Source organism: Kogia breviceps, chromosome 17 (assembly GCF_026419965.1).
Source record: "Kogia breviceps isolate mKogBre1 chromosome 17, mKogBre1 haplotype 1, whole genome shotgun sequence".
Taxonomy (NCBI): Eukaryota; Metazoa; Chordata; class Mammalia; order Artiodactyla; family Physeteridae; genus Kogia; species Kogia breviceps.
The window spans coordinates 38,385,767-38,413,042 of record NC_081326.1 but is presented as its reverse complement, the minus strand read 5'-3'; the positions used below and the strand labels follow the sequence as shown (position 1 = coordinate 38,413,042).

At 39.9% G+C, this 27,276-nt stretch overlaps 1 protein-coding gene across 6 annotated transcripts in view; it reads left to right on the top strand.

Annotated features, from left to right (window-relative positions):
* Positions 1 to 1,648: 1,648 nt before the first annotated feature.
* The window catches only part of RAD54B (RAD54 homolog B), a 107,083-nt gene continuing 81,455 nt past the window's right edge, over positions 1,649 to 27,276 (top strand). The window contains exons 1-4 of one of the 6 annotated variants that reach the window (XM_067017295.1): positions 1,736 to 1,756; positions 9,433 to 9,623; positions 10,855 to 10,887; positions 14,347 to 14,497. In XM_067017295.1, the coding sequence (XP_066873396.1) occupies positions 9,598 to 9,623; positions 10,855 to 10,887; positions 14,347 to 14,497 (210 nt within the window). In that variant the 5' untranslated portion in view covers positions 1,736 to 1,756; positions 9,433 to 9,597. Of the gene's footprint in view, positions 1,757 to 1,828; positions 2,134 to 9,432; positions 9,624 to 10,854; positions 10,888 to 11,710; positions 11,882 to 14,237; positions 14,498 to 27,276 lie in introns of those variants that run through there. The other 5 variants (XM_067017297.1, XM_067017298.1, XM_067017296.1 and 2 more) reach the window with 5 other exon arrangements.

Here is a 27,276-nt window from a genome sequence, read left to right as displayed (position 1 = left end):
AATGGAAGTATCAAATATAAAAGATATTTCTAAGACACTGTAATACCTCTAGAATTATATTAGGCCATGATGGCATAAAATTATATGAAGCAGTTACTGGTTTGAAAGTACTTTCTAGTGGGAAAAGAGACAGGCAGGTGCTTGAGCAGGATGAGGAAGAAGCATGTCAGTAAAGCAGAACTGAAACAGCTAAAGAGACCTGAGGTTTAGGGGTGGTAAGTAGTGCCACATGCTCCAAATGATCACAAAAGGTGAAGATGAAAAGATGGCCTAGATTTGGCAATTTGAGAGATTTTATAACTTTTGTCATGGCAATTGGAGTGTGAATTTGTGGGAAGGTATGCAGAATTCATAATGCTATTTGTAGCATGATTGAGAAGTAAGAAAGTACATTTTCAATTTGTGGGGAACAAAGAAGAGATTGCTAAAAGCTATGTGTGCCAAAGCCCTCCTCATATAAAGATTGCCTTTGGCTTTGTTGTCCTAGATTGTAACTGCAGAATCTAGTTGTGCTTTTTGTGATTACCAAGTGCCTTGGAAATTTTTTTAGGCTCAAAACCCTCCCATTTCAGAATAAAAGCCAGAGTTCTTACAATGGTCCACAAGTTTCTACATGATTTTCCCCCTCCTTGTTATCTCTTTGACCTCATCTACTACTCTCTGAACTCACTCTGCTTCAGCTACCACTTCCTCACTGATTTTACCAAAATAAAGTCCAAAAAATTGTAACAATTTATTATATAAAAAAGATAGATACTACAATTTGGTAAGATTTAATACTGTAATTCACGTATTTTTAGAGTTAATGGCTTTTGAAAATCATGCTAAATAATGAAAATTATTGTATTCACAGTTTTTGTTTTGTTTTTTTTGCGGTACGCGGGCCTCTCACTGTTGTGGCCCCTCCCGCTGTGGAGCACAGGCTCTGGACGCACAGGCTCAGCAGCCATGGATCACGGGCCCAGCCACTCCGCGGCATGTGGGATCTTCCCGGACCGAGGCACGAACCCGTGTCTCCTGCATCGGCAGGTGGACTCTCAACAACTGCGCCACCAGGAAAGCCCGATTCACAAGTTTTTGAGTGTTTTGTTCAAACCAGAATATTTTTCTACATATTAACAGACGGTGACCTGGTTTGGGGATACTTTTACATTAAAGGGCCCACGACCTATGTATTTCTAACTAGTCACCATATTAAAAGGTGTTGGACCAATTTTAAAACGTCAGTTCACTTATTTCGGCTGGGTGCCTAAAAGGAACATATTAACAAAGTCGTTGAAATTCCCTCATTCCTAAAATGTGGCATAATTTAGGAGCTATATGGTAAAAATCCATTATATTTGTATATTTTTACAATGCAGACAGACCATCGAACCGCACGAACATATCCATGTAGATGTTCTCAGATTTAAGAAATATGCTTCATCTGTCCTAGGATGTGGTCTGTAGCCTAAGCATAAACATCATGTCTGACCGTAGGCAGCAAATAAATACTCTTCGAGTTGAACCATAATCCCGAAGCAAACTTGGCAGAGGTCAAGGAGAAACGCCAAAGCACTTGCGCAATGATGCGATAAAGTCGTCCAATCAGAGTCGAGCTGGACGGGGACCTGCGGGAGGAAGGTAGTGCGCACGCGCGATGGGCTCGTCCGTAATTGGCAGCGCCGAGGCGGGAACCTTGAGCCTGTCTGTCGTTGAGGGAGTGTCTTCCCCGGTTTCTCCTGGCTGGTGGCGCACTTCCTTCGGATCCTCTCTGGTGCGTCCCTGGAGGGGGGAGGTTTGTGAGGCTGCGACAGCCTGTAGGCTTGTGTGGGATAAAGAGGGGAGAGGCGCCGGAGCAGGCCTCCGACGGAGGAGGGAAGGAAGGCGGCGGAGCGCCTGTGGCCGCCTCCTGCGGGTCTGGGAGCGCGGAGGGGCCTCAAGTGTGAGGGGCGCCTTCGCTGCTGGCCGTGGGGTGGCTGGTGGCGGAGGGCGCGCCTTGGGGATGTGTTTATGGTGGGGAGGCCGGCGCGAGAGGCGACTCCGGGTGGTGGTGCTTCCGCGCCCGCACTGGTCAGCCCGCTCGGCTTCTGTGGCGCTTGGGTTTCTTTCCCCAGGACTAAACTCCACTCTCCTGCACGGTGTTAATTAATAGTAAGTAACGGAAGATTTTTGTAGGCCGGTTTAGCGGGGCCACAAAATCAAAGGAGCGACTTAAGCCACGAAGTGAAATAACTACTCCCTAATGTAGTTGGAAGGCGGAAAGCAGAAACGGCAGGGGAGGTGCCTTGCTGGTTCTTGACTGTTTTATTTGCATTCTTTCATCCTAGAGGTTTGATGGTTGCACCCCATCCCCCCTTAAAAGCCAAACCGAATCCACAGATTCTGGTCATAATCCCCTTTGTTGAACTTCATCCTTTGCTATCCCCCCTTGCGGAAACTTCGTTATCTCTGCTCTTATAGGACCTTATGTATTAAACATCTAATAATGATTATCATAGATAGTAATATTACAGGTAACATTGAGTGCTTACTGTGTGTCAAACTTTGTTCTAAGTACTTAAGTATTTCATTTAATCCTCCCAACAATCTTACGAGTAATTATTGTTGTACCGCCTGTCATAGATGAGGAAAGGGAGACACAAAGAGGTTATGTAAACTGTGCAAGATCACATGCTTGGAAGTGTCAGTCCAGATTTATATTCAGGCATTTGCCTCCAAAACTGTATTCTTAATTATTACACAGTACAGTGTATTAAATTGCCAAGTACTGTAGGCCTTCTGATGTGTCATCAGCCTGGATTTGCCATTTTACTTGGGAGAACAGAAGCAGTAGGTGTGAAGAGTGTAACAGATGTTGGAGCATCACAGTAGGGCTGCCAAATGGGCGTTATTTTTAGAGCCTGGGAAGAGGACTCAAATAGCATTAATTTAAGAAGTGATAAGGATCCAGAAGTATTTAGGGGGAAATATACTGATGTCTGCCGTTTACTTTGAAATACATCAACAAGTTAAATGGCTTGATGCCTAAGGTCATATATAAATGGCAGAGCTGGAAATCAAGCCAAGGCAGGCTGGCTCCAGAATGGATGTTTTTTTTTTTTTTTTGCGGTACGAGGGCCTCTCACTGTTGTGGTCTCTCCCGTTGCGGAGCACAGGCTCCGGATGCGCAGGCTCAGAGGCCATGGCTCACGGGCCCAGCCGCTCGGCAGCATGTGGGATCTTCCCGGACCAGGGCACGAACCCGTGTCCCCTGCATCGGCAGGCGGACTCTCAACCACTGCGCCGCCAGGGAAGCCCTCAGACTGTTTTCTTAACCACTGCCCTGTGTTGCTTCTCACATGCCTGCATACTCAAATTCATTATTATTTTCTTTAGTTTACAGGTTAATTAGAAGGGTTGAAAAATTAGACATTGTGTATTAGGGTAGAAAAGTTTAAGGGTTTAAGGTAGTGATTCCTAGAATTTAGTGTTGAAAGAAGTTTTAGTAGCTAGTCTGTTCTCTTTATTTTATAAATGAGGAAGTTGATATACAGAGCGTTTAAATAGCTTGCCCAAAGTTTCTAGTTAATGTATTTTTCTAGTGTTCCTTTTAAAAAGGTGTCAGTCTGCAGGCGGGTCTGACTAAATGTGGAGAATGGAACCTATTATATTTCATGATGTGGACATGATTTTAAAAAAAAATTTAATTAAGTAATTAATATATTTTTATTTTTGGCTGTGTTGGGTCTTTGTTGCTGCGCGTGTTGCTAGGCATGTGGGCTTCGGTAGTTGTGGCATGCAGACTCAATAGTTGTGGCTCACGGGCTGTAGAGCACAGGCTCAGTAGTTGTGGTGCATGGGCTTAGTTACTCTGCGGCATGTGGGATCTTCCAGGAGCAGGGCTTGAACCTGTGTACCCTGCATTGGCAGGCAGATTCTTAACCACTGCACCACCAGGGAAATCCCTGGACATCATTTTTATTAATGATATCTAGAATTTATTACGTTAAGTGGACTCATCATTATTTTATTTCAGTTGAGCTGTAGTTGTCTAAAAGCCTTGAGTTTTTTTTTTTTTTTTTTTTTTTGTGGTACGCGGGCCTCTCACTGTTGTGGCCTCTCCCGTTGCGGAGCACAGGCTCCAGACGCACAGGCTCAGCGGCCATGGCTCACGGACCCAGCCGCTCCGCGGCATGTGGGATCTTCCCGGACCGGGGCACGAACCCGTGTCCCCTGCATCGGCAGGCGGACTTTCAACCACTGCACCACCAGGGAAGCCCAAACCTTGAGTTTTTCATCTGAACCTCCCATTGTTCTGTTTCATTTGACTGAGTAACTGAGTCTAAATGGAAGGCCTAACATTTACCTGTTTTTAAATCATCTTGTTGCAGTTAGCTTTTGTCAATTTTTATTTTAGTTACATATCTAGAGACATGTAATATTCTGCTGACCTATTATAAAAAGGAAATGAGGTTGATGAGGTTATTTTGGCATGACTTGTTTGGAAAGACTCTGTGTTGACTATTGCTATTAGTAAATACTGCTTCTAAAGTAAACAGATAATCACGAACCATCTATATAATAATTTGATGTAAGATTGTGCTAATAGAGATCTGTTTTGCCCTTTGTTGACCTTAAACAAATACACTGCAAGTTAATTCTCTAGCAAAAATGGGTTTATTCAGGATAAGCAAAGAACTGTAATTCAGAGTCTGCAGATGGTGAGCCACATGCAAGTCCTGCACAACAAAGAGAGAAGACTTCTTTTATAGCGGGGAAAGGAAATTTAAAGGGCTATGGTAAACAAAGAGTTCACTGGGGGAACTGAGAATTTGAAGTATCATGGCTTTTTATTGGCTGAGCTCTTGCCAGGCAAGAAGAGCAACTCTTTCTTCTTCCTTTTGGGCTCTGTTGTCTCACAGGGCATGAGAGCTCGCTCTTCTTGCCTCCTAACTCTGTTATACTTGAGGTTTCTGTTTATTAATTTTTACGTTTCCCCCTTTTGATCAAGATCTTTCTCTGAATGCATCACTGATCAAGAGTCAGGTTTTCCAGCTTCAGCAGCTTTCTGTCCCTTAATGCCAGGAAGGGCTTTTCCTGGGTGAAGTTTCCCTTGTTGGAGTGGTAAATGCACAGATTGGAAAACTATTGAGGTCACATTTGAGTAACAAAGAGGAGTAGGAGGAAGAACTCTCAGGCACTTTTTATCTAAAGTCCATATGTCATCAAGATCCTAGACATTGAAGATCATCTGAAGTGTTATTTCATCATCAAAGGTGTGGCAGACAAATTTCCAACAGGCCTGGTTTGGATATCTTTGGAAAGCTGTCGCATCAGATGTCATCTGCTTCAGTTCTGTGAAATCTTTACTTTTGGGTCACCAGATGATGTGCGGTCCAGTCAGGGTTTGGTGCTTTCTTTGGGTATGTCACGTGAATCCAAGTGTCCCCTGGAGTTTGGCGGCACATTGGTTGTTTAGTATTACCTCATAGGGGGCTTTCCATCGAGGTTGAAGAGAGTTCTTCTGGAGGCGTACATTCTAATAGATGAAATCTCCAGGTTACAAAGTGTGATGGTTAAGGTCTTCACCTCCTGAGAGCGCACTGTGGAAAAATTGCTCTGCCAAAACATTGTTATTTTTAATAGATGCAATTTGGCCTTTGCACTATTGGACTATCTCTTCTTTTATTAGTTGTGGTTCAGAAGAGCCAAGTGCCTTGAGAGTCCTGTGACCCTCTCAAAGGGTGAGAGTTTATGAGTTCCAAAAGGGGTAGATATGAGATTTAGAAGGACCGATGGCAATGCTTTTGGCCAAGGTATTTGGAGGGCCTCTACAAACTTTGTCAATTGAGTCTTTTTTTTTTTAACATCTTTATTGGAGTATAATTGCTTTACAATGGTGTGTTAGTTTCTGCTTTACAACAAAGTGAATCAGTTATACATATACATATGTTCCCATATCTCTTCCCTCTTGTGTTTCCCTCCCTGTCAATTGAGTCTTAACAATGCTGTCAGTGTGTTCGACTAAACGAGAGCATTGAGGGCAGTAAGTGCAATGAAAGTGCTGTAGAACTGGCCAGACAGTGCAGACTTGTTGAAGTGCCTGATGAGTAAAATGGGTTGCTCAAATATTTTGAAGTTTGAGGTTGGGAAATCTTTTCCAAAAAGGCTTTAGCCACAGAAGAGGTGGTAACTTATCTGTAAGGGAAGGCTTCAGTCCGGTGTGAAAATGTACAGACCATGACTAAAACATGTTTATATCCTTGAGATGAAGGAAGTTGTGTGAGATCCATTTGCCAGACCTCCAATGGTCCAGTAGCCAGTTTAAAATATCTGGGAGCAGTACCAACAGGTTCCCTGGGTTGTATTGTGGACAAGTGAGGTAGGCACTTTTTTGCAGCCTTGTTAATATTTCCCCACAAATATCGATTCATGAATGCCATCATTTTGTCAGTAGACCAGTGGTTTAATGCATGTACAGTGGTTGGGAGTGGGAATTTTAGAGTCTCCAGTAGTCTGGGTTGTTATCTGGTCCGAACCAGAGCTTTCTCTTTTTATCAAGCCATCAATTGTTGAATTTCCAATCTTGTTTTTCCTTTTCTGAGGCCCATTGTTGGGCTTGTCTAGCCAGTTTTTCTAAGTTGCCATTTGGGAGAATATCCGTTTGGACCATGAGAAACGTTTGGCTGCCATTGGTTCCTTTAAGGGCAGCATTCCTTGTGGAAATGTCAGCTGGGTGATTTCCCTCAGCTTCCAGAGAGTCAAGTTTAACAGAATCTTAATAATGGCTAATGTGGCAGGTAAAAATAATGCATCCAATGACTCCTGAACATAGGAGCCATTTAAAACTTTATTTCTGCTGGAAGTAAGGAAGCCACATTGCTTTCACAGCATTCCAAAATCATGAGCTACTCTAAAAGCATATTGACTATCAGTATAAATATTTACAGTTTTCCCCTTGGCTAAGTACGAGCCCATGTAAGAGTATATAATTCAGCTTGTTGGGCTGAAGTAATAAAGGTTCTGCCCCAGCACTGTCAAAAGGAATTGCAATATTGTCACTCTCAACCATCAGTGAACCAACCATAAGATGTCAGTGTTACTCAAAGGAATTTCCTGCAGATCATTCACAAGGATTCAGGCGATCCTTCATCCTTAAGCAGTCCTGAGGGACTTTGCTGACAGAGGGGAGAAGAGTAACGGGTGTCAGGTTATTACACTGTAAAAGTGTTATGTAAGGAGTGGTGAACAAAAGGAGGTGAGGCAGCTGACTGAGAAATGTTGAATGTGATGGGACTTTAGGAGGATTTCTACTGCATGAGGTACAAAAATGGTTAAAGGGGATCCCACAACTTTTTTCTTTGTGGTCCTAATCAAAAGGGCAGTGGCAGTAATGGCTCTAATACCCTATGGGTTGCTGGTGGTCCCCGTGTTTTTGGGTGAGTACTGCAAGGGCATTTCCTTCCTTTTCATATACAAAAGGGAAAAGGGGAGTCTGATATAATTGGGATGCCCAAGGGCAGGTGGGTTCGTCAAACCCTTGTTTAAGACCTAGACTCTCTGGTTCTTCCCATGACATTGGTTCCGGGTTGTTCTTTAGTAAAACATACAGAGAGAAATTTAGAGTGTTATCAGGGTGATAACCAACTAACTTGAGAAAACCTCACAGTTGACACTCAGTTTTGGGTTTTGGGAAACTTTGGACACTATGAAGACTGTCTGGATCTATGTGCAGCCCTTGTTCTGATATCAGATGCCCTAAATATTGAACCTGGGTTTGGGCAAGCTGCAATTTTTCCTTGGTGATCTTATGTCCCTTTAAGGCTAAAAGCTTTAGCAAGTGGTTGCTTTCTTCCAGTGAGGTGGCTTCAGAAGGAGAGCAAAGAAGCAAATCATTCACATATTACAGCAAAGTAGAACCTGTGGGGAACTTTATATCATCCACATCAGACTTTAGGATTTATGAGGAATAAGGAGGACTCTCAGTAAAACCCTGAGTTGTTGATTTCACCAGAAGCTATTTATTTATTTATTTATTTATTGCTGCGTTGGGTCTTTGTTGCTGCGTGCAGGCTTTCTCTACTTGCGGCGAGCGGGGGCTACTCTTCCTTGCAGTGCACGGGCTTCTCATTGCTGTGGCTTCTCTTGTTGTGGAGCACGGGCTCTAGGCGCACGGGCTTCAGTAGTTGTGGCACGCGGGCTCAGTAGTTGTGGCTCATGGGCTCTAGAGCGCAGGCTCAGTAGTTGTGGCGCACGGGCTTAGTTGCTCTGCAGCCTGTGGGATCTTCCCAGACCAAGCTCGAACCAGTGTCCCCTGCATTGGTAGTTGGATTCTTAACCACTGTGTCACCAGGGAAGTCCCTTCTGATGTTGGTGTTGTTGCTTTTATCATTGGCTCAGCCATGCAGGAGCCAAGCCAAAGGCAGCTCAGCAAAGCTCTAGTGAAACAGCCTAATTCTTCAGGAATGAGCCCGAAGGTGTAACAGTGCAGTTCCACCAGAACAGCCTATTTCAAAAGGAATCTGGCCAAAGGCTGAACCGGCACATTTCCAGTGAAACAGCCCCTGTTCCAGAAGGAATCAGGAGGAAGGCTAGTGCAGTTATAGTTGAGCCAGCCTGATTTTTAAAGGTGTCAGGCCAAGTGCCAAATGAGTACTCACAGACAGAACGAGGCCTTAAATAGAAAGAATGGGCTCTTAAAATAGATCCCAAATAAAACCTAGAGAGCTTTAAAACACAAAGTGGGTGGAAGCTCAGATCCAGGAGAAAGACTTACTCTTGAACCTCAGGGTTAGGAAGAAAAGCAGTGGGCATCAATGGACTCTGTGTGGGTACTGCATTTGTTTGCTCACCAACCTTGAAGTCATCAGGGGTCTTCTCTGGATCCCAGTCTGCGCCACCAAAATGATGACTTTTTTTTGAAGATTTTGGGGGTAGGAGCTTATTAATTAATTAATTTATTTTTGCTGTGTTGGGTCTTCGTTTCTGTGTGAGTGCTTTCTCTAGTTGTGATAAGCGGGGGCCACTCTTCATCACGGTGCGCGGGCCTCTCACTATCGTGGCCTCTCTTGTTGTGGAGCACAGGCTCCAGACGCGCAGGCTCGGTAGTTGTGGCTCACGAGCCTAGTTGCTCCGTGGCATGTGGGATCCTCCCAGACCAGGGCTCGAACCCGTGTCTCCTGCATTAGCAGGCAGATTCTCAACCACTGCGCCACCACGGAAGCCCCAAAATGTTGACTTTAAACAAATAGACTGCCAGTTATTTCTCCAGCAAAAATGGGTTTACTCGGGATGGGCAAAAAATTGCAATTTGTGGTTTGGAACCATGGTGAGCCAAGTGCAAATCCTGCACAAGGAGAGGAGAGCACTTTTATAGAGGGGGGAAAAGGAAGTTAAGAGGGCTATTGTAAACAGAGTCAAATTGTAAACAAATTGAGAATTTGAGGTATAGTGACTTTTCTTTTTTGGCAGGAGGTGGGGTCACACCGTGCCCCCTGCAGTGGAAGTGGACCACTGCGGAAGTTCCAGTAGTGGCTTTTCATTGGCTGAGTTGTGACAGTCTTATTGGCTGAGCTCTTGCAGGCAAGAAGAGGACTCTTTCTTCTTCCTGTTGGGTCTCTGCTGTCATCATATAGCATGAGAGCATCCCTGTCTGGCCTCTGGTCTGTATTTTTTTTTTTTTTAATTAATTAATTAATTATATTTATTTTTAGTTTTGGTTGTGTTGGGTCTTTGTTGCTGAGTGCGGACTTTCTCTAGTTGCGGGCAGCAGGGGCTTCTCTTTGTTGTGGTGTGTGAGCTTCTCATCTTGGTGGCTTCTCTTGTTGCAGAGCGCGGGCTCTAGGCGCGTGGGCTTCAGTAGTTGTGGCACATGGGCTTAGTTGCTCCGTGGCATGTGGGATCTTCCTGCACTAGGGCTCAAACCTGTGTCCTCTGCATTGGCAGGCGGATTCTTAACCACTGCGCCACCAGGGAAGCCCTCTGGTCTGTATTTTAACTGAGATTTCTGTTTATTAATTCTTATACCACTACTAATCCCTCAAACTATATAAAGCCTGGTTATTTATCGAATACTCATGTATGTCATCATTTTAAAGTTGCTGTAATTGGAAAATGTCTAACTATCAGTGATGGTGTGTCACAGCTTAATTGGCTGCAGTTCTTTTTTTTTTTTTTGTAGAAAATTGGAAATATGTAGGAAAGAACTCAGAAGAAAATAAAAAATTACTGGTGATTCTAACATTTAGACATAGTGTTAATGTTGTGGCATGTGTTTTTCTAGTCTTTTAAAAATCTTTATAGATGTGTAATTTCCAGTTTATAATTCAATGCATATACTTAGATGAGTTTTGACAAAGTTGTAATCACACTACAATCTGATGCAGGTTATCTCAGTCACCCCAAAAAGTTCCTCATGCCCCTTTGCTTTCTAGTCTTTTAAAAAGTACAAGCACACATACTATTATTTTGTCTGTTTTTTTTTTTGTTTTATAAAATTGGAATGATGCTGAACATGTTTGGTAGCCATTTGTGAAATTAAAACTTATTATTTTTAGAGCAGTTGTAGGTTTACAGAAAAGTTGAGGGGAAGGTGGAGATTTCCCATATACCCCTGCCTTCCCTCATTATCAGTATCCCTCACCAGAATGGTACATTTTTTACAGTTGACACACATAAGCACCCAAATTCCATAGTTTACAATAGTATTCATTCTTGGCATTCTGCATTCTGTGGATTTGGACAAATATATAATGACATGTATCCATCATTAGGGCATTATACAGAATATTTTCATTGCCTTAAAAAATTCTGTGCTGTGCCTTTGCATCCCTGCCCCTCCCCTAACCCTTGGCAACCACTGATCTTTTTACTGTCTTTTTTTTGCCTCCATAGGTTTTCAGGATGTCACATTGTTGGAATCATACAGTATGTAGCCTTTTCAGATTGGCTTCTTTCATTTAGTAATATGTATTTTTGGTTCCTCCATGTCTTTTCATGTCTTGACAGCTTTTTTTTTTAAAGTGTGGAATAACATTCCATGGTGTGGTTACACCACAGTTTATCCATTCATCTACTGAATGCTTGGTTGCTTTCAAGTTTGGCAATTATGAATGAAGTTGCTATAAATATTTGTATGCAAGTTTTTGTGTGTACATAAATTTTCAACTCTTTGTTGAAAGGAGTTATCCTATGTTAAAAGTATGTTCAGTTTTGCAAGAAAGTGCTAAAATGTTTTCCAAAGTGGCTATACCATTTTGCATTCCCACCAGCAATGAACAAAAATTCCTACTGTTCCACATCCTCACCAGCATTTGGTGTTGTCAGTGTTCTGAATTTTCTTCATTCTTGATGACATATGATGTGGAGCATCTTTCCATGTGCTTATTTGCTATCTGTATATCTTCTGTGATATGTCTTTTAAGGTCTTTGGCCCACTTTTTAACTGGGTTGTTTTCTTATTGCTGAGTTTTAAGATTTCTTTGTACATTTTGGATAGTAGTCCTTTATCAGATGCACCTTTTGCAAATATTTTTTCCCAATCTGTGGCTTGTCTTTTCATTCCCTTGACATTGCCTTTTTTCAGAGCAGAAGTTTTTAATTTTAATGAAGTCCAGCTTATCAATTATTGTCTTTCATGGATTTTGCCTTTGGTGTTGTAGTTAAAAAGTCATCATACCCAAGATCATCTGGATTTTCTTTTTTTTTTTTTTTTTTTTTTTTTTTTTTTTTTTTCGGTATGCGGGCCTCTCACTGCTGTGGCCTCTCCCGTTGCGGAGCACAGGCTCCGGACGCGCAGGCCTAGCGGCCATGGCTCACGGGCTTACTTGCTCCGCGGCATGTGGGATCTTCCCGGACCAGGGCACGAACCCGTGTCCCCTGCATCGGCAGGCGGATTCTTAACCACTGCGCCACCAGGGAAGCCCCATCTGGATTTTCTTCCATATTATCTTCTAGGAGTTTTATAGCTTTGCGTTTTACATGTAAGCCTCTGATTCATTTTGAGTTAATTCTTGTGAGGTGTGTAAAGTGTGTTTCTAGATTCATTTTCTTTGATGTGAATGTCCAGTTGTCTCAGCACCATTTGTGGAAGACACTGTCTTTGCTCCATTGTATTGCCTTTGCTCCTTTGTCAAAGACTGTCTTTATGTGGGTCTATTTCTGGCTCTCTATTCTATTCTATAGATTCATTTGTCTATTTCACCAGTACCACACTGTGTTGATTACTGTAGCTGTATGTTAAGTCTTAAAGTCAGGTAGTGTCAGTTCTCTTTGTTCTCTTCTTTCCATATTGTGTTGGCTATTCTGGGTCATTTGCATCTCCATATAACACTTTAGAATCAGTGTGTTGATATCCACAAAATAACTTGCTGGGATTTTAGTTGGGATGGTATTGAATCTCTAAAGTTGAGAAGAACTGACACCTTAACAATATTTAGTCTTTCTATCCATGAACATGGACTAGCTCTCCATTTATTTAGTTCTTTGATTTCGCTCAAAAGAGTTTTATAGTTTTTCCCCATATAGATCTTATACATGTTTTGTTAGATTACAGTTAAGTGTTTCATTTTTATGGGGTGCTGATGTAAATGGTATTGTGTTTCTAATTTCAAATTCCACTTATTCATTGCTGGTATGTTGGAAGACAATTGACTTTTGGGTATTAACCTGGTATCTTGCAACCTTGCTAAAATTGCTTTTTGTAGCCACTTTTTATTTGATATATAAAAAACATTTCTCATATCATTAAACATTCTTTTATTTTTTTAAATTTAAGGACATATTTTTTATTATTAACTTGGAAGTATTTTTGATACCAGTTTTTATTATTTTTAAAATATTTATTTATTTGGTTGCACTGGGTCTTAGTTGTGGCAGGTGGGCTCCTTAGTTGTGGCATGCAAACTCTTAGTTGCAGCATGCATGTGGGATCTAGTTCCCTGACCATTGATCAAACCTGGGCCTCCTGCATTGGGAGCGCAGTCTTAACCACTGTGCCACCAGGGAAGTCCCTAAACATTCTTTTAAAATGTGACTTTTTTCCCCATTAATGGCTGTAGAATTATTTATATAACAAATACTGAATGCCTTCTTGTGTTGGTACTGGCAGTATAGTGATGAATGGAATGTAAGGCTTCATGCCTGATCCAGGAGTTTACAGCTTGGGGGAATTAATAGGTAGTTTCATTACAGTGTGAAAAGTGCTTGGGTAGTACACACATAGGAAGGGTCTCTAATCCAGTCTTTGAGCAGAGATGAAGAGGGCTCATAGTTAGAGTCCTAAAGGATAAATTGGAATTAATCAGGCAAAGGAAAATGCATAAAGGCATTCCCAGCACTGTATAGGGGAAAGTTTGTTCAAAGGCCTAGAGGAAAAGAGAACATGGCTTGCTTGGGAAACTGCAGTACTACTCACCATTTTAGTGGTGCATGAAGAGAGTGTGTTGCATTTTGTGGATGTGACATAACTTATTTATCTAGTACCTTGTTATGGATATTCAAATTTCCTTTTTTTCTCTTACTATAAGTAATATTGGCATGATTACCCTTATACATAATTCTTTGAGTATATCTTTGGTAATTCCTTAGGGTAAATTCCCAGAAGTGGAATTTCTGGATTAAACAAATAATTTTGGTAGCTATGTACATCCTTGTTGATGCCATATCTTGTGTAGTGTTTGTGAGATTACTTTGAATAAGAGTGCTTACTACCATCCATTGCAGAAGCATGATGTGTGCATGTAATGTTCTTGCCTTTTATCTGTCTCACCTGTCCTGTCTGGTGGAAATAATATTGAGCAAAAGTTTGGAAACCTGGTTCTAGTCTCTTGATTTATATATTTAAAATATCCCACTTTTTTAAAAGGAAATTGAACTGTAAATGTGTTCTTTTAATTGCCAGGATTTTATTCATTCATTCAAAAATATTCTTTAGCGATTATAATGTATCTGACTTTGTGATCGAAGCTGCTTACAGAGTAGTGAAGAAAACAAGAATGATTGCTACCCTCATGCAGTTTATGGATTAATGGAATAGAAAAAAAGCAACATGCTGGATGTATGTCTGTGAATAATTATGTTTCTTTTGATTTTGAAACTACCATCTAAATTGTGTTTAAGGCTATATAATCATTAATCTATAGTTTTATCAAAATTGATACACTATATGCTCAGGTTTACACCATGTAATTTAAATCTTAAATATTTTTCAGAAGCCTTTTGTGGTGGAAAATAAAATGTTACCAGCTGTTGAATTTGTTTCCTAAGGCTTTTTACAGGCTTATTCTCTTATATTTTTAAAGATGTTGTGATTGTAGTAATGATATACTTGGAGGTGATTCTAATCTGACTTATGATTAGATCATTTTTGTTTTGGGTATTTTTCAGGTTAATACTGCTGAATATGAGACGATCAGCAGCACCAAGTCAGTTGCAGGAGAATCCCTTCAAAAAGCCAAAATTTATACCGCCAGCAAGAAGTAATCCAAGTCCTAATGAAGAGGTTACAAAGCTGAATTCAGATATAAAATTATTTAAGGTAAAAAAACAAAACAGTAAAGGAAGTATAATCTAGAGAAGCATGTATTTTTTAAAAAATGCCATTTAAACAGGTAATAATACTTAATGCCTATAGGAATTTTCAGTATCTCTGATAAATTCTTCTAAAAACCTTAGAAATGACTAAATATATATATTTTAAAGGAACAACATAAAATAAATTGGGTTAGGTCTGTAAAATAAACTTTTGGTAACAGTGAAAAATACCTCTGCAAGGGAAGGGGTGGAAATTCTTGTTAAAAAAAAATTGTTCTGATCAGTGTTCTTTTTAAAGGTACCACATAAATAAGTGAAAACTTTAAATAAGGCAACTTAAAGAGAACACGTATAAATAATGTTTTATATCACTGTTCTGGACACTTCCTTTCAGTTATACTTGTAAAAAAGTAAGTGCTCGAAACAGTCTTTTTTTTTTAACAAATCTACATTATTTATTTATTTGTTTGTTTATTTATTTGGTTGCGTCAGGTCCTAGTTGCGGCTCGCGGGATCTTCTTTGTGGCCTGTGGGGTCCTTTGCTGCGGCGAGTGGGCATCTCTCTAGTTGTGGCGTGAGGGCTCCAGGGTGCGCAGGCCCAGTAGTTGTGGCACGTGGGCCCAGTTACCCTGCGGCATGTGGGATCCCAGTTCCTCAACCAGGGATCGAACCCACGCCCCCTGCATTGGAAGGCGAACTTCCAGTCACTGGACCACCAGGGAAGTCCCAAAGCATTCTTTTTTTTTTTTTTTTTTTTTTTTTTAAATTTTATTATTTTTTAATAAATTTATTATTTTATTTTTGACTGCATTGGGTCTTCATTGCTGCATGCGGGCTTTCTCTAGTTGCAGCGGGCAGGGGCTACTCTTCATTGTGGCGTGCAGTCTTCTCATTGCGGTGGCTTCTCTTGTTGTGGAGCGCGGGCTCTAGGCACACAGGCTTCAGTAGTTGTGGCTCACGGGCTCTAGAGTGCAGGCTCAGTAGTAGTGGCTCATGGGCTTAGTTGCTCCATGGCATGTGGGATCTTCCCAGACCCAGGGATCAAACCCGTGTCCTCTGCATTGGTAGGCGGATTCTTAATCACTGTGCCACCAGGGAAGCCCCCAAAGCAGTCTTAATATATATTCTTTACTACTAAGATGAAGGATTGTTTTAGCCTTAGGTATATAGAAGTTATATAAAGGTTATATAGAGCATATATAAAATGGGCAATCCACACTTCTGCTACTCTACAGTTCTCTGATTCATTTATGTTATGGAGATTAAAGTCTACTAATATTTCTTCTATTTTTTATTATGGTAAGATATGTATAACATAAAATTTGCCATTTTATCATTTTTAAGTATGCAGGTAAGTGGCATTAATTTCATTCACACTGTTGTGCAAAAATCACCACTGTCTGTGTTCAAAACTTTTTCATTACTCTAAACAGAAACGTTGTAACCATTAGGCAATAATTCCCTGTTCTCCCTTCAGGTCATCACTATTCTACTTTATGTCTCCATGGATTTGATTACCCTAGGTACCTCATATAAATGGAATCATAAATATTTGCCCTGTTGTCTCTGGCTTATTTCATTTAGCCTGACGTTTTCAGGATCATTCATGTTGTAGCAGGTATCAGAACATCAGTGCTTTGTATGGTTAAATAATATTCAGTTGTATGTATATACCGTATTTTGTTTATTCACTCAGTTATTGTTAGACACTTGAGTTGTTTCCACTTTTTGGCTATTATGAATAATGCTGATGTGAACACTGGCATACAAGTTTCTGTTTGGGTACCTGTTTTTCAGTTCTCTTATATATATACTTAGGAGTGGAATTGCTAGATCATATGGTGATCCTGTGTTTAGTTTTTGAGGAACTACCAAATTGTTTCCATAGCTACTGAACCATTTTACATTCCTACCAGCAATGTATGAGGGTTCCAGTTTCTCCACATCCTCAGCAACACTGGTTATTTTCTGTTTTCATTGCTGTTTTTTTTTTTTTTTTTTTTTTGATTATGGCCATTCTTGTTGGTGTGAAGTGGCATTTCATTGCAGTCTTGATTTGCATTTTCCTAATGACTAGTAACGCTGAGCATCTTTTCATGTGCTTATTGACCATTTGCTTATCTTCTTTGGAGAAATATCTGTTCAAGTCCTTGGCTGTTAATTGGTGTTTTGTCTTTTTGTTGTTGAAGACATCTATTGATTTTTGACTCTGTGTTTTTTGGCCTGCATCTGTTTATTTTATCCTACACTCCTTTAGAATTCTGGCCACAATGTAAGGAGAAAACTATGTAAGCATAGTTTTTAATTTTAAATAAGGTTTCTTTTTGTACAAGCAGCTTTATTTAAATACAGTTCACATACCTGTAATCTACCTACTACAATTCAGTTTTCTTTAGTATGTTCAGAGTTGTGCAGTGCTCACCAAAACCAATTTTAGAATATTTTTATCATTCCAGAAAGAGACCTCATACACATCAGCCCATCCAAATCCCCCAGCCCTTAGCAACCACTAATCTACTTTCTGTTCCTATATATTTACCTATTATGAACATTTCATATAAATGGAATCACACATGTGGCCTTTTGTGACTCACTTTTTTCAGTTAGCATAGTGTTTTTCAAAAGGCTCATCCACATTGTAGCATGTATCAGTAATTCATTTCTTTTTATTGCTGAATATATTAGTTTTCTATTGCTGCTGTAACAGATTACCAGAAATTTAGTGACTTAAAACAATGCATATGTGGGACTTCCCTGGTGGTCCAGTGGTTAAGAATCTGCCTTCCAATGCAAGAGACGTGGGTTCGATCCCTGGTCAGGGAACTAAGATCCCACATGCTGTGGGGCAACTAAGCTCACACACCACAACTACTGAGCCCATGCTCTCTTGAACCCACGCACCACAACTAGAGAGAAGCCCACGTGCTGCAACGAAGAGCCTGTGCACTGCAACGAAAGATTCCGTGTGCGGCATCTAAGAACCGATGCAGCCAAATAAATAAATATTTTTTTAAAAAGGAAAACAATGCAAATGTATTATCTTACAGATCTGTAGGTCAGAAGCCCAATGTGGGTCTCACTGGGCTAAGATCAAGGTGTTGGCAGGGTTGCATTTATTTCTGGAGGTTTTAAGAATGTTTCCTTTGCCTTTTCTAGGTTCTACAGACCACCTACATTCCTTGCTCATGGTCCCCTTCCTACGTTTTCAAAATTGGCAATGGCAATTTGAGTTCTTATATTGCCATCTTTTTGGTTCTCTGAAACTGGAACTCATTTGGTTAGATTGGGCCTGCCTGGATAATTCAGGACAATCTCTCTGTTTCAAGGTCCTTAACCTTAATTGCATCTGCAAAGTGTCTTCTGCCACACAAGATAACATATCCACAGGTTCTGGGAATTAGGGTGTGGACACCTTCGGGAGGCATTATTCTGCTTGCCACACTGAATAATATTTCATTTTATTAATATACCGTATTTTATTATTCCATCTGTTGGTTGATGGGTGTTTGGTTTGTTTCCATTTAAAAAATTTTTTAGGTATTATGAATAATGCTGATGAATATTAGTGTATAAATTGTTGTGTAGACGTATGTTTTCATTTCTCTTGGGTGCATTCCTAGGAGTGGAATTGCTGGATCATATGATAATTCTATGGCTAACCTTTTAATAAAACGCCAGACTCTTTTCCAAGGTGGCTGTACTGTTTCATTCCCACCATTAATGTTTGATGGTTTCAGTCCTCCACATCCTTGTCAACACTTATTATTATCTATTTGGTTATAAACCATACTGTGGATGAAGTAGTATCTTATTTGGGGTTATGGTTTACATTTCCTTGATGGCTGATGTCATTGAGCATCTTTATATGTGCTTATCAGCCATTTGAATATCTTCTTTGGAGAACTGTCTCTTCAGATCCTTTGTCCTTTTTAAAAGTTGGATTATTTGCTTTTTATTATAGAGTTGTAAGAGTTCTTTGTATATTCTAAACATAGGTCCCTTATCAGATATATGATTTGCAAATATTTTCACCCATTCTGTTTTTGCCTTTCACTTTCTTGATGGTTTCATTTGTAGCACAAAAGTTTAAAATTTTGACAAAGTCCAGTTTATCTGGTTTTTTTTTTGATGTTGGTAGTACTTGTGATTTTCGTGTTATATCTAAGAAGGTCATGGAGATTTACTATATTTTCTTCTAAGAGTTTTATAGTTTTAGTTCTTACATTTCAGCCTATGACCCATTTTGAATTAGTTTTCACGTATGGTGTGAGGTAGGAATCCAATTTTATCTTTTTTCATGTGGGTATCTAATTGTTGCAGGACCATTTGTTGAAAAGACTGTTTTTTCCCCCATTGAATCGTCTTGACACCCTTGACTTTACGTTTATTTTCTGATGGAGTTTCTAATGACTAATTCCAAACCCAAAATGCTGATTTATTCTTTTCCTGTTATAATTAATATCAAGAAACTAAATAAGTGTCTTTAAAAACTAATGAAGTTGGCATTTTTTGAAATTATACAGCTATTTTAAGCAAGGCAACATGTGAAGCACAAAAGTATTAAGCTTAGCAGTCAACTTTAGTGTCCCGTTACTTTGTTTATTCCATTCTTAAATTTTTGTTCTTGAATTATTTCTCATCTTAGACTGGATTAATCCAGAATGAGAAAGTATTGTTTTGGTGACTTCAGGGGTTTTATACTTGAGTGGTCTGATAAATACAAAATCTGGAACAAATTGAGCATCAAAATAAATATACTAATGGATAATAACCCACTGAATAATGTGGGTTATTGTAGGAGTCTGAATCTGTACTAATACAACTAAATAAATAAATGGGGAGGAGCGTAAGCTCTTTCTCAGAGTGGAATGCTAAATCATAAAAATAAAAGTAATGTAATGATGGTGTTGGAAAATATAAATGGATTCAAAACAAGTGGGTGAATGTTTGATCAGGAAATAGGATATTTGAATAGACTCAAGCATCTCCTTACAACATACTTTAAAAAATTGCAAATAGAAAAATACTAGCTTTGCAGGAATACCTGGTAGATGCCACTTTAATCAAGTGAATGCCTCCTGTAATGGGACAAATTGATATTATGTGCCCCTGGTATGATGAACTGTGGTATTCCTGTCCAAAATGCATAACCGGAAACTCATCATTAGGAAATATCAGACAATCCAGATACAGGAGCATTCTACAAAATAACTGGCCTGTAGTCTTCAAAAGTGTCAAAAATCACAAAAGATAAATAAAGGTTGAGGAACTGTTATAGATTAAAGGAGACTAAAGAAACTTGTTGACTAAATGTATTGTGTGATCTGGGATTGGATCCTGGCTCAGGGAAGAAACTATCAAAAAACATTGTTGGGGTAAGCGACCCCATTTGAATATGAACTGTGGATTGGGTAATAGTATTAAACTACCAATGTTAAATTCTTGGTTTTGATAATTTTACTGTGATTATGTAAGAGAGTGTCTTTGCTCTTTGCAGACACACTTTGTAGTATTTAGAGGTAAAGGAGCACAGTGTGTCCAGCTTACTTTCAAATGTGTGTATACACACACACGGAGAGATAGGGGGAAAGTAAAAGGAGCAAAATGTAAACAAATGGTGAATTTGGGTAAAGGGTATATGAGACCTACTTGTATTATTTCTGGATTGTTTCTGTAAGTTTAAAATTATATCAAAATAAAATGTTGCAAAAAATAAAAGTTAGGCCTTCATTAGTTTATTGCCGTGACTTACTTAATTTTTTAATTTATTTTTTGGGATCAGCAGTAATCTTTTTTTAATTAAAAAAAAAATTTAGTAGCTCTTTATTGGAGTGTAATTGCTTTACAATACCGTGTTAGTTTCTGTTGCATACAAAGCAAATCAGCCATATGCATACATATCCCCATATACCCTCCCTCTTGAGCTTCCCTCCCATCCCACCTATCCCACTGTAGGTTGTCGCAAAGCACCGAGCTGATCTCCCTGTGCTTTGCTGCTGCTTCCCACTGGCCAACTATTTTACATTTGGTAGTGTATATATGTCGATACTACTCTCACTTGGCCCCAGCTTCGCCCTCCCACCCTATGTGATCAAGTCCATTCTCTTTGTCTACCTCTTTATTCCTGCCCTGCAACTAGGTTCATCATACCACTTTTTAAAATTGCATATATATGCATTAACATACGGTATTTGTTTTTCTCCTTCTGACTTTACTCTGTATAACAGACTCTAGGTCCATTCACCTCACTACAAATAACTCAATTTCTTTTCTTTTTATGGCTGAGTAATATTCCACTGTATGTATGTACGACATCTCCTTTATCCATTCATCTGTTGATGGACATCTAGGTTGGTTCCATGTCCTGGCTGTTGTAAATAGTGCTGAAATGAACATTGTGGTGCATGTCTCTTTTTGAATTATGGTTTTCTCAGGGTATATACCCAACAGTGGGATTGCTGGGTCATATGGTAGTTCTATTTTTAGTTTTTTAAGGAACGTCCATACTGTTTCCATAGTGGTTATTTCAATTTACAATCCCACCAACAGTGTAGGAGGGTTCCCTTTTCACCACACCCTTTCCAGCATTTATTGTTTCTAGCTTTTTCTTTTTTTTCTTTTTTTTTTTTTTAAATTACCTTTATTCAAGTCAATTTCTGTGTGTGTTTGTGTGTGTAGTACACGGGCCTCTCACTGTTGTGGCCTCTCCCGTTGCGGAGCACAGGCTCAGCGGCCATGGCTCACGGGCCCAGCCGCTCCGCGGCATGTGGGATCTTCCCGGACCGGGGCACGAACCCGCATCCCCTGCATCGGCAGGTGGATTCTCAACCACTGCGCCACCAGGGAAGCCCTTTCTAGCTTTTTCGATAATGGCCATTCTGATGGGCGTGAGGTGATACCTCATTGTAGTTTTGATTTGCATTTCTCTAATAATTAGTGATGTTGAGAATCATTTCATGTGCCTCTTGGCCATCTGTATGTCTTCCTTGGTGAAATGTCTAGTTAGGTCTTCCACCCATTTTTTTAACTGGATTGTTTGTTTTCTTGATATTGAGCTCCATGACCTGTTTGTATATTTGGAGATTAATCCTTTGTCTGTTGTTTCATTTGCAAATATTTTCTCCCATTCTGAGGGTTGTCTTTTTGTCTTGTTTATGGTTTCCTTTACTGTGCAAAAGCTTTTAAGTTTAATTAAGTCCCATTTGTTTATTCTTGTTTTTATTTCTGTTACTCTAGGAGGTGGGTCAAAAAAGATCTTGCTGTGATTTATGTCAGAGTGTTTTTTCCTTGTTTTCATCTAAAAGTTTCATACTGCCTGGTCTTATAGTTAAGTCTTTAATCCATTTTGAGTTTATTTTTGTATATGGTGTTAGGTAGTGTTCTAATTTCATTCTTCTACATGTAGTTGTCCAGTTTTCCCAGCACCACTTATTGAAGAGGCTGTCATTTCTCCATTGTATGTTCTGGCCTCTTTTGTCGTAAATTAGGTGCCCATATGTACCTGGGTTTATCTCTGGGCTATCTCTCCTGTACCATTGATCTATATTTCTGTTTTTGTGCCAGTACCATACTGACTTGATTACTGTAGCTTTGTGGTATAGTTTGAAGTTGGGGAGCCTGATTCCTCCAACCTCGTTTTTCTTTCTCAGGATTTCTTTGGCTATTCGGGGTCTTTTGTGTTTCCATACAAATTGTAAGAGTTTTTGTTCTAATTCTGTGAGGAATGCCGTTGGTAGTTTGATAGGGATTGCACTGAATCTGTAGCTTGCTTTGGGTAGGATAGTCATTTTCACAATATTGGTTCTTCCAATCCAAGAACATGGTATATTTCTCCACCTGTTTGTGTCATCTTTGAGTTCTTTCATCAGTGTTTTATAGTTTTCTGAGTACAAGTCTTTTGCCTTCTTAGGCAGGTTTATTCCTAGGTATTTTATTCTTTTTGTTGCAATGGTAAATGGGATTGTTTCCTTAATTTCTTTTTCTGATTTTTCATTGTTGGTATATAGGAATGCCAGAGATTTCTGTGCATTAATTTTGTATCCTGCAACCTTACCAAATTCATTGATTAGTTCTAGTAGTTTTCTGGTCACATCTTTAGGATTTTCTATGTGTAGTGTCATGTCATCTGCAGACAGTGACAGTTTTACTTTTTCCTTTCCAATTTGGATTCCTTTTATTTCTTTTTCTTCTTAGATTGCCGTGGCTAGAACTTCCAAACTATGTTGAATAATAGTGGCGAGAGTGAACATACTGGTCTTCTTCCTGATCTGAGAGGAAATGCTTTCAGTTTTTCACCATTGAGAATGATGTTAGCTGTGGGTTTGTTGTATATGGCCTTTACTATGTTGAGGTATGTTCCCTCTATGCCCACTTTCTGGAGAGTTTTTATCATAAATGGGTGTTGAATTTTGTCAAGCTTTTTCTGCATCTATTGAGATGATCATATGGTTTTTATTCTTCAGTTTGTTAATGTGGTGTATCACATTGATTGATTTGCGTATATTGAAGAATCCTTGCATCCCTGGGATGAATCCCACTTGATCGTGTTGTATAATCCTTTTAATGTGCTGTTGGATTTTGTTTGCTGGTATTTTGTTCAGGATTTTTGCATCTTTGTTCATCAGTGATATTGGTCTGTAGTTTTCTCTTTTTTGTGGCATCTTTGCCTGGTTTTGGTATCAGGGTGATGGTGGCTTCGTAGAATGAATTTGGGAGTTTCTCCCTCTGCAATTTTTTTAGAAGACTTTGAGGAGGATTGTTGTTAGCTTTTCTCTAAATGTTTGATAGAATTTGCCTGTGAAGCCATCTGGTCCTGGACTTTTGTTTGTTGGAAGATTTTTTTTTTTTTTTTTTTTTTTTTTAGTGGTATGCGGGCCTCACTGTTGTGGCCTCTCCCGTTGCGGAGCACAGGCTCCGGACGCGCAGGCTCAGCGGCCATGGCTCACGGGCCCAGCCGCTCCGCGGCATGTGGGATCTTCCCGGACCGGGGCACGAACCCGTGTCCCCTGCATCGGCAGGCGGATTCTCAACCACTGCGCCACCAGGGAAGCCCTGTTGGAAGATTTTTAATCACAGTTTAAATTTCATTGTGATGGGTCTGTTTAGATTTTTCTAATTTTTCTTGGTTCAGTCTTGGAAAATTGTACCTTTCTAAGAATTTGTCCATTTCTTCTTGGTTCTCCATTTTATTGGTATATAATTGTAGTAGTCTCTTATAATCTGTTGTATTTCTGCGGTGTCAGTTGTGATTTCTCTGTTTTGATTTCTAATTTTATTGATTTGCATCCTCTCCCTTTTTTTCTTGATGAGTCTGGCTGAAGGTTTATCAATTTTATCTTCTCAAAGAATCAACTTTTAGTTTTATTGTTTTTTGCTATTGTTTTCTTTGTTTCTATTTCATTTATTTCTGTTCTGATCTTTATGATTTCTTTCCTTCTACTGACTTTGGGTGTTCTTTGTTCTTCCTTCTCTAGTTGCTTTAGATGTAAGATTACATTGTTTATTTGAGATTTTTCTTGTGTCTTGAGACAAGATTGAATTTCTATAATCTTCCCTCTTGGAACTGCTTGGCTGCGTCCCATAGGTTTTGGGTTGTTGTGTTTTTGTTGTCATTTGTTTCTATGTATTTTTGATTTCCTCTTTGATTTCTTCAGTGATCTCTTGGTTATTTAGTAGCACACTGTTTAGCATCCATATATTTGTGTTTTTTACAGTTTTTTTCCTGTAATTGATTTCTAGTCTCATAGCATTGTGGTCAGAAAAGATGCTTGGTACGATTTCAATTTTCTTAAATTTTCCAAGGCTTGATTTGTGACCCAAGATGTGATCTATCCTGGAGAATGTTCCATGTGCACTTGAGAAGAAAGTGTATTCTGCCACTTTTGGGTGGAATGTTCTATAATTATCAATTAGATTTATCTGGTCTGTTGTGTCATTTAAAGCTTGTGTTTCCGTTTTTATTTTCTGTTTGGATGATTTGTCCATTGGTGTAAGTGGGGTGTTAATGTCCTTTACTATTATTGTGTTACTGTCGATTTCTCCTTTCATGGTTGTTAGCATTTGCCTTATGTATTAGAGTGCTCCTATGTTGGGTGCATAAACATTTATAATTGTTATATCTTCTTCTTAGATTGATCCTTTGATCCTTATGTAGGGTCCCTGCTTATCTCCTGTAACAGTCTTTATTTTAAAGTCTATTTTATCTGACATGAGTATTACTACTCCAGCTTGCTTTTGATTTCTATTTGCATGAAATATCATTTTCCATCCCTTCAGTTTCAGTCTGTATGTGTCCCTAGGTCTGAAGTGGGTCTCTTGTAGACAGCATATATATGGGTCTTGTTTTTGTAATCTATTCAGTCAGTCTGTGTCTTTTGGTTGGGGCATTTAATCCATTTACCTTCAGGGTTATTATTGATATATATGTTGCTATTACCATTTTCTTAATTGTTTTGGGTTTGTTTTTGTGGGTGTTTTTCTTCTCTTGTGTTTTCCACTTAGAAAAGTTTCTTTAGTGTTTGTTTTAAAGCTGGTTTGGTGGTGCTGGATTCTCTTTGCTTTTGTTTGTCTGAAAAGCTTTTGACTTCTCCATTGAATCTGAATGAGATCTTTGCTGGGGAGAGTAATCTTGGTTGTAGATTTTTCTCTTTCATCACTTTAAGTATATTCTGCCACTCCCTTCTGGCCTGCAGAGTTTCCACTGAAAAATTAGCTGGTAACCGTATGGGGATTCCTTTGTATGTTATTTTTTGGTTTTTTCCTTGCTACTTTTAATATTTTTATTTTGAATTTAATTTTTGTTAGTTTGATTAATATGTCTCTTGGTGTGTTTTTCGTAAGGTTTATCCTGTATGGGACTCTGTGCTTCCTGTACTCAGATGACTATTTCCTTTCCCACATTAGGGAAGTTTTCAACCATAATCTCTTCAAATATTTTCTCAGACCCTTTCTTTTTCTCTTCTTCTTCTGGGACCCCTATAATTCAAATGTTGGTGCATTTAGTGTTGTCCGAGAGGTTTCTGAGATTTTCAGTTCTTTTCATTCTTTTTCTTTATTCTGCTCCGCGACAGTTATTTCCACCAGTTTGTCTTCCCACTCACTTATTCCCACCAGTTTGTCTTCCCACTCACTTATTCGTTGTTTTGCCTCCATTATTCTGTTATTGCTTCCTCCTAGTGTAATTTTTATTTCAGTTATTGTGTTGTTCATCTCTCTTTGTTTGTTCTTTAGTTCTTCTAGATATTTGTAAAACATTTCTTGTATTTTCTCAATCCATGCTTCCATTCTATTTCTGAGATTCTGGATCACCTTTACTATCATTACTGTGAATTCTTTTTCAGGTAGATTGCCTATTTCCTCTTCATTTATTTGGTCTTGTAGGTTTTTAACCTTGCTCCTTCATCTGTGACATACTTTTTTGCCATCTCTCTCTCTCTCTTTTTTTCTTTTTTTAATGAGTGGGATTGTGTTCCTGTTTTACTCGTTGTTTGGCCTCAGGCTTCCAACACTGGAGTTTGTAGGCTATTGGGTAGAGCTGGGTCTTGGTGCTGAGATGAGGAACTCTGTGAGACCTCACTCCAATGACTATTCGCTGGGGTCAGAGGTTCTCTGTTAGTCCAGTGGTTTGGACTCGGAGTTCCCACCTCAGGAGCTTCCCCCGACCCCAGGCTCGGCTCACAAATCAGGATCCCGCAAGCCGTGTGTGGTGGCAAAAAAAAAAAAAAAAAGAGAGAGAAAAATAACAAAGTAGAAAATAAAATTAGATTAGGAGACTAACAGATATGTTAGAAAGAATGTAAAAATAAAAATATAGATGGATCAACAACCAGAAGGTACATCAGTACCACAAGAGTAAAAAAGAGGAGGAGGGAAAGGAAAAAAAAAGGGTGGGGGAGGCCTTGGCTGTGGAGAGCAGGGCCTAAGCAAGGGCGAAGTTTGGGTGGTGGGCCTGTCCAATGATCAGGACCCACAGAGCTGAAAAAGGCCCTGGGGGTGCGGATTAGGCTCAAGGAACAGAAGGGGCCCAGTTGTGCCCCCCACCCCAGTCTCAGAGGGCAGGGAACCTCACCTGGGAGCCTAGCAGGCTTCCTGGGGTTGAGTGGGTGGGACAAACGCCCTTCTCTCCTCTCCTGCTCCTCTGGTCTGGGGTCTGGGAGGGCCCTTCCTGCCTGCCTCTCCTGATCTCCCTAGTCTCCCTCCTATGCCCCGGGACCAATGCAGCCGGTGTGGCGTGGAGGACGGGAGAATGGGGGGTCTTGGAGGGCAGGGGACCAGCCTGGGAGCTCAGCAGGCTCCCCTGTCCAAGAGGGCCAGACGATCGCCCTCTGCTCCTCATCTGCTCTTCCCAGAGAGTCCGTCCTACCTGCCTCTCCTGATCTCCCTGGCCTCAGAGGCGCTGATCTTGTCTGGCCTCCACTTCTCCCCGCTTGGTACCCCTCCATCCTACCGGTTCACTTTGGGGTTCCTCCCATCTCCTTGGGGGTCAGAATCTCCCACCAGTGGCCAGCAGGAGCCCTAGTTGTGGGGAGATGCTAACCCCGCATCTTCCCACACTGCCATCTTGACTCCTCCCTCACCTGACTTAATTTAAAATCTTATCAGATAGGTTTTTGAATGTCTCTGAAATTTATTATAATGAATATTTATAGAGATATGACGACTGTGTCTGTTATTGTGAGTTGTTATTTAAAAAACATTTCAAACATACTGTGGTAGGCAGAAAAATGGCCTTCCAAAAATGTCCATGTCCTAATCCCTGGAACCTGTGAATATGTTACCTCATGT